The 7,727-nt window shown below is 38.4% G+C and overlaps 1 protein-coding gene across 1 annotated transcript in view; it reads right to left on the bottom strand.

Annotated features, from left to right (window-relative positions):
- Positions 1 to 3,488, bottom strand: part of LOC135613256 (MDIS1-interacting receptor like kinase 2-like) — a 3,713-nt gene extending 225 nt beyond the window's left edge. Inside the window, exons 1-4 of the mRNA XM_065110357.1 lie at positions 2,849 to 3,488; positions 1,243 to 1,873; positions 468 to 1,183; positions 1 to 338 (exon numbers count right to left, since the gene is read on the bottom strand). The exon at positions 1 to 338 is cut by the window's left edge and continues 225 nt beyond it. Coding sequence (XP_064966429.1) covers positions 1 to 338; positions 468 to 1,183; positions 1,243 to 1,873; positions 2,849 to 3,488 — 2,325 coding nt within the window. The remainder of the gene's footprint in view (positions 339 to 467; positions 1,184 to 1,242; positions 1,874 to 2,848) is intronic.
- Positions 3,489 to 7,727: the final 4,239 nt, after the last annotated feature.

The raw sequence follows: 7,727 nt of genomic DNA, 5'->3' as shown, positions 1-7,727 counted from the left end.
AGAAAACTTCAATGCATCAATAGATCGGAGGCTTGGTGGGGGTGTTCTGACCACGCATAACTTGTCGGAGACCTGTTTCATTGTCGGGCGTGATTCGGGGTGGTTGTCCACACTGCGAAGAGCCAAGCTCAAAATTGCAACTACTTCATCCGCAACTTGACCATCCGGAACGGGTAGACGTCGGTCTAATACATCTTTCACAAAGCTATCGTTGATCGGTGAAGACAACAGAATGGAAATGAGCACTTCTCCATACTCTCCCATCAGTAACTCCAGCGTCACCACTCCAAAACTGTACACGTCGCATTGGGTGGTCACTCTCATTGTATATGCAAGCTCTGCAGACAACAAGAGCCAATGATCAAACCGCCAATCCATAGAGATCTCCTCCGAAATATAATTTGAAGATGTTCTCAATTGCAGCAGGTAGTATTAATTTGCACAAGATCTGAGAGAGAGAAACTTACCTGGTGCTAAGTAACCCCGTGTGCCTGCAAGCATGGTCCAATTTGATGAATCCGGCTTCAATAGTCGAGCAATTCCAAAGTCGGAAACACAAGCCTTGAATTCGGAATCAAGTAGGATGTTGTTGCTGGTAATATCTCGATGAACGATGGGTGGTGTGCAGTCATGATGCATGTAGGATAAAGCACAGGCGACATCCTTCACGATGCTCACCCTCTTCACCCAGTCCAATTCAGCTGCCGTCTCGCTTCGGAGGACAGATCCCAGACTTCCTCTCTCCATGTACTCGTACACCAGAAATTTGCGTCGGGGAGAGGAGCAGAACCCGTAAAGCTTGACGATATTGCGATGTCGAATTTGAGTAAGAGTTTGTATCTCAGTTTGAAAGGGTTGCTCGTCGCATGTACCTTCAGTGTCTGGTAGATGAATCTTCTTCACCGCTAGCAGTTCCCCACTTTCTAACTCTGCTCTGTAGACACTGCCGTATGCACCGCTTCCGATACAGTACTTGGCATCGAAATCTTCGGTGGCTTCGATGATGTCCTTGTATACGTCTCTTCCATCAAAATTCAATATAGAGAATGCACCTTCTTTGATGTGATTATCATCGACCGGTACTGCCGGCTTCTTTCTCTTGTGCAATTGAAAAGCAGCTGCAGGAAGACGACGACGGAAGGAGTGATGGCTATTACAACCACTTTGTGGCGCTTGCTTCGGTCATCTTTCGTTGGAGTACCGAGTGTAACACACGGAGGCAATCCTCGAACAACTCCACACAGATCATTGTTATGGGCAAACCACTCCGCCGGGGCTCTTCGGAAAGCTGGGCTATCAGGAACAGGGCCGTCCAGTTCATTGTAGGATACATCTACGGTAGACAAGCTCGTCATATACGTTAGCGAAGATGGAAGATGACCCGACAAGGAATTATGCGATAGATTCAGGATTTGCAGCATCACCAATTTGCTGAGTTGGGATGGAATCTCCCCTGTTAGTGAGTTGTGGCTGACGTCAAACGTGTCTTGAAGGACCACCAGATTACCAATGGCCAAAGGAATGGTTCCACTGAAGTTGTTGTTGTTAAGCTTCAACGATCGGAGTTTCATGCAGTTGCCTAATTGATCTGGGAATCTTCCTGCCAAGTTGTTGGATGAGAGATCAAGCAGTTCAAGATTGGACAGCATTCCAAACTCCGAAGGCACCTGGCCGACGAGTTGGTTGTTGCCCAAGCTCAGATTGTATAGAAGGGTTAAGCTGCCGAAGCTCTTTGGGATCTCTCCTTGTAGGTAGTTGCCCGAGAGGTCCAGCCCTTGCAGTTTCGTCAACTGCCCAAACTCGGTGGGTATGACTCCGGTGATGTTGTTATTTGAGATTCTGAAGAGCGTCAGATTGTGCCATTTTGCCCAGTCTGGTGAGAGTGTACCGGAGAGTTGATTGAAGCTCAAATCGATATAAGAAAGATAGGGATATACTCCAAGACATTGAGATACATCTCCGGTGAGTTGGTTGTGTTCAAGACGGACCCTTTCTAGTGTCGTACAATTTTTCAAGGTCGTGGGAATGGGACCTTCGAAATTGTTCATTTGAAGAATGAGGAATTGTAGGGCTCCACCTTTACATATATCTTGGGGTAAATAGCCAGAGAAGCTATTATTTGACAACACTAGGTATGTCAGTCCATGAATGTTATTGATCTCCGTAGGCAAAGGTCCAGACAACTGATTATTATATACACCTAGTTTCACGAGTTTAGTCATATTTCCTATAGAGGAAGGGACGGGACCTGACAGTAGATTTTTGAAGAGTGCTATATCAGTAACTTCAATTAGATTCCCAATCTCAAAAGGAATAAAACCGGATAATTGATTATCCAAAAGATAAAAAATATTTAATTTAGTCATGTTTCCTATAGAGGAAGGGATGAGACCCGTCAAAAGATTCGTTGAGAGTATGAGATCAGTAACTTCAATTAGATTTCCAATCTCACGAGGAATAAAATCAGACAATTGATTATCCCAAAGGTAAAGGATCTTTAATTTGGTCATATTTCCTATAGAGGAAGGAATGGGACCCGTCAAAATTTTTTTTGAGAGTGAGAGATTAGTAACTTCAATTAGATTCCCAATCTGAAAAGGAATAAAACCAGATAATTGATTATCCCAAAGGCTAAGTCTTTCTAATCTAGTCATGTTTCCTATAGAAGAAGGAATTGAATTGGTTAATAGGTTTTCTGACAAGTTGAGATCCGTAACCTCAACTAGGTTTCCAATCTCAAAAGGGATAGGACCTGAGAGTTTATTTCTCCCTAGCCAAAAAAATTGCAGTTTGGTTAGGTTTCCAAAAGAAGAGATAATCAAATTTCCTAAACTAGATGGGATTGAACCAGATAGCCTATTAACCCCAATATCCAAGTACATCAACTCCTGGAATCTCCCTAACTCCTTAGGAATGACACCCACAAGCTTATTATCTTTCAGGTGCAAGGACATAAGGCCGGTGAGGTTGCAAAGAGATGGAGGTATAGCACCAACCATTTGATTATGGCTAAGACTCAGGAATCGAAGCTCTTTCATGGAGCCCATCCCAACTGGGATTTTGCTTGTGAACTGATTGCTAGTGAGATCAAGAGATACGAGCCTGGAGAGAGCAGAGATGGCCGGAGGAATTACTCCACCGAACTGATTGTAGGAAAGATTGAGACGGAGGAGCGATCCCAAAGTCGAAAAGTCAAGAGCATCAAGTGGCCCTGCCAAGCCCATGCTCGGCAGGGATATCTCGGTGATCGCCGAACGCCCTCTACCTGCGACGGGATAATTGCAAGTAACTCCGGTCCAATTGCAAGGACTAGAATTGAGGTTCCAAGATCTCAGGGATTGACGACTCTGAAGAGTGGCTTTCCAGTGGAGCAACGCCCTCCCTTGGGATCCTAGTGAAGCTTTGACAAGAGGAACACGGGGAAGCAATAGCAGCAGCAGCAGCAGCAAAGTGGCACAAAGCAAAGGTTTGTGAAGCTGAGAAGCCATACAGCAAGACAAGAAGGCAAATATGTGTTTTTCTGTTGCATGGTCCTTATTAGGGGATACACATCAATGAGTGCATCTCAATATCATTGACCAATTCTCTCACTGCATGCATGCTTCGATCACCAGAATTCCACAACTATGACTCAAAATTCCATTGGTCATGACATCTAGTGCTATGCAAGCCGCTTAAGACTTTTTCTCTGCTACCATTTTTTGTCTTTGGCATGCAATTTACTTTTTTTTTGTACTCTGATTAAACTAATCTTACAGCGATGTCATAAGTTTACCGAAAAGTCTACGAGACAAGAGATGATGTGGTGATTACTATGCCGTGTAATGTATGGTATCGTACTGTCTACTAAAATAGGAAAATATAGATGGAGAGATCAATCGTGTGATGGATCTCAATTCATGTTAGACGTGCCACTCTTTCCACATTAATTCTCTTTAGAGTAACTTTTTTTTCATTGTGTAAACATAAAACGTTGCTATATTAGCAATCAAGAGGATATGTAAGAGAGGAAAAAAGATATTTTAGATAAGAATTTTGATAGTTTTGTATTTTACTATATCAGCAATTAAGTTGATAAGCCATGAGAGGACGACATCTATGTTAATTATATGCGTCCCCTTTGATCACCAATTTTTCTTTCTTTTTCTAAAGCAAAAAATTAATAATTCAACAAATCGAGTACAAATATTTCCAAAAAATATATTGTGATATATATATATATATATATATATATATATATATATATATATATATATATATATGTATATATATATATATATACATGTATATATATATGTATATATATGTATATATATACATATATGTATATATATGTATATATATACATATATGTATATATATATATATACATATATATATATACATGTATATATATATATATACATGTATATATATATATATACATGTATATATATATATATGTATGTATATATATATATATATATATATATATATATATATATATATATATATATATATATATATATATATATATATATATATATATATATATATATATATCACATGATTATACCTCCCAGGTTAAGTCAACTCAACCATATCAACTTGGATGAATTTTTTAAGAAGGTTGCTCAGTGAATTGTGAGAAGAAGATAAGGATTCATAAGCAATGTCCAAATGATAATAAAGATGTATTATTTTTAGATTATATTAATTTTGTCCAAATATGAGTAGTAACGAATGAGATTGTCAAGACGAGCTATGATTTCAATCGAACCTATATTTGTTTTATGGTCAAATTATTAGATAATATTATAGATATATCGATATTATCTTGTCGGAATCAGAAGCATGGCGTTGGAGCATACATTGCGAATCTCGTCCACCCTATTCAAATAAGCAAGTTGTAGGGAAACAAAAACAAATGTCACCTAACTTTTGTTCGGTGACTTTGCATGAGCCATCTGATACACCCACATTGATTTGTCACAATTAAGCTAGCTAGCTTTGATTTGAGAAGCCTAAGCTAAAAATAAAGCATCAGTACAAATGATGTTTTAAGGCTATTTTTTTTATGATCAAGACATCCAAAATTCTGGATCTCAAGAACTTTACTCTAAAGTCTCATCACAACTTCAAAGATTACAATTTCTGATTTATTAGGATTGATAAGTATTTTAAAAAATTATAATTATATTTAAATTAATTTGAGGAGTTCTAATTAAATTAAAAATCTTTGTGAATTAAAATTTATTTATATAAATACACATTGAGTTTCAGGGTTATGATAAACGAGAGATATAGAGACAAGACACTTTTGTGTGTTTGACTATGAATTTTTTAATTTGGTCATAATAATCACTTTTGGCTGTTTGACTATGATCTGGACAGAGATTAAACATTGATATCTATTAGTTAACTAAGCTATGATACAAGATGTCCTTGCATACGTCTCTTCCAACAAAATTCAATATACAGAATGCACCTCCTTTGATGTGATTATTATCAACAGGTACTGACGGCTTCTTTGTCTTGTGGAATCGTAAAGCAGCTCCAATGAATATAAACAAGAGAAGGAAGAAGACCATAGGAGCAATGATTGCTACTATTATAACAATTTTGTGGCTCCTGCTTCGATCGTCTGTTGTTATAATAATAAGTCATACAATAACAACAAAGTTGTTATACCAATAAGTCATACAATAACAACAAAGTCATAATTATAATGAAGAATCTAACATTTCAAAGAAGAACCAAGCATCTAGAAACATGCTATCATTTCATCCGAGATCTTGTAGCAAGTGGAGCTATAGCAATAAAGTATTACAGAATAGATTAACAACTTACGAATATCCTCACCAAGTCAATTCCAATTCAAAAGTATGTTTATTTCATGTTGTAAATCAGTATATATAACTATGAATCAAGGGAGAGTGTTGAGAATTGATTCATAGTAGTTATCTGGGTAGTTATCATGCTCTGAGTAGTTTTAGACATGTTTCAAAAAGTGACCTATGATCTAGAGGTTATAGAGTAGTTTCTATATCTAACTCAATCGGTGATATGATGAAGTGAGATAGTTACCATTAGATCCTATAAATAGGACCATAGTTTATGAAGTAAGATAGAAGGAGTATATACTTGGGAATATCTTGTAAGTATTCTATGTCAATTCTCTTATTTAAATACTACATCACTTGATCGAAATGATTCTTTTTAATTGTATCATAGTATTCTATTTTAATTGCCACAGGATGGTCCCCAACAGGATTCTGTTTTTATTGTTTTTATCTTTTGATGTCGTTTCCTTGGACATCAAAAGAGATGAGCTCAGAGAGAGTGAAGATGGTGGGAGGGATCTGCCCGCTGAGCCTGTTGAACGTGAGATTGAGGCCGGTCAGTGATGCAAGGCGGAGAAGTTGAGAGTGTGGAGTGGCCCATCCAAAACCATGCTCGGCAGATTAACCTCGGTGATCACCCTGTGACGCCGGAGGCTGCAGGTTATGCCTCTCCAGATGCATGGGCTGGTGCTGAGGTTCCAAGATCGAAGTGATTGTTGGCTTCGGAGGGTGGCTTTCCATTGGAGGAGCACTCGACCTTGCGATGCAAGCGAAGTCGATGCCGGCTTCGGAGAAACTGAGAAGACAAGCAAGAGAAGAAGAAGGCCGGGGAGAGATTTCTGGGAGAAGAAAGATTCCATTGCTCGAGACGCTAACTCTGTCACGCTCCTCTTCATCTCTAACGTGGAACGATGAAACGAGCTAATAATGCATATTCTTTTCCCTTATCCTTTTCTCTTTGACGACATGATGATTTTATAATTGTAGTAAACAGGGAGTTGGTAGTTTCCAAGAGCAGCGTAGTCTCGAGCCACTGAATCAGACAACCATTGCATTGCATCATACGAACGCTATTCCTCCCTCCTATTGCTTTAAATATTACTCTAAGCAGCATAGCAATCCCATATGCTAAACCGTGAGAATAGGAAGCTCGTTGCTCTGATTCGTGGAAATGATGTAGGAGATTTCATTTGATAATATTTAATGGATGCATGAGCTATTGATTACGTAACGAAATCACTAAAGCACACAACACATACAAATCTGCTGGTTGCTGCGAATGAATTCCTACTCATCGGTCGGCTCTCTGTCATGCCTCCGTTGCAGAGCAGTCATGGCGGGCAGGCACAAATCAGAAACCAATCATCCCTCAGCCTTCATTTAATAACCTACACAAATTCTCAAGAAAGTGTAAAGCATATAGTACAAGCAAATCAAATTTTCAAGCGTCCATGATTTGCTCTCTAGACTCTGCCAACCGATGGTTTTATTAAACACGCTGCAGAATGAAACCAATATGCTTTTATTAAACTCTGCTCTCTAGACTCTGCCAATATGCACCTCTTCCGATATAGAATTTGGCAACGAAATCTTCGGTGGCTTCGATGATGCCCTTTTATATGTCTCTTGCATCCAAATTCAACATAGATAAATAAAAAGATATTATTATCAGCAGGTACTGTCTGCTTCTCTCTTCTGGAATCGCAAGGCAGCTCCGATGAATATAAGCAAGAGAAATAAAAAGAAACGACGCAATGATAGCTAGTAACTCAACAAATCGAGTACAAATGTTTCCTTTTGTTGGAGATTAAAAACTTGTAAAGATTATTATGAAAATTTTGTTTCCACAAAAAGATATACCACCATATATATACATACATATATATATATACATATATAAATATA

Source organism: Musa acuminata, chromosome BXJ2-5 (genome assembly GCF_036884655.1).
Source record: "Musa acuminata AAA Group cultivar baxijiao chromosome BXJ2-5, Cavendish_Baxijiao_AAA, whole genome shotgun sequence".
Classification (NCBI taxonomy): domain Eukaryota; kingdom Viridiplantae; phylum Streptophyta; class Magnoliopsida; order Zingiberales; family Musaceae; genus Musa; species Musa acuminata.
Note: the sequence above shows the minus strand (reverse complement) of the source record. Positions and strands in the feature narration are given on the sequence as shown.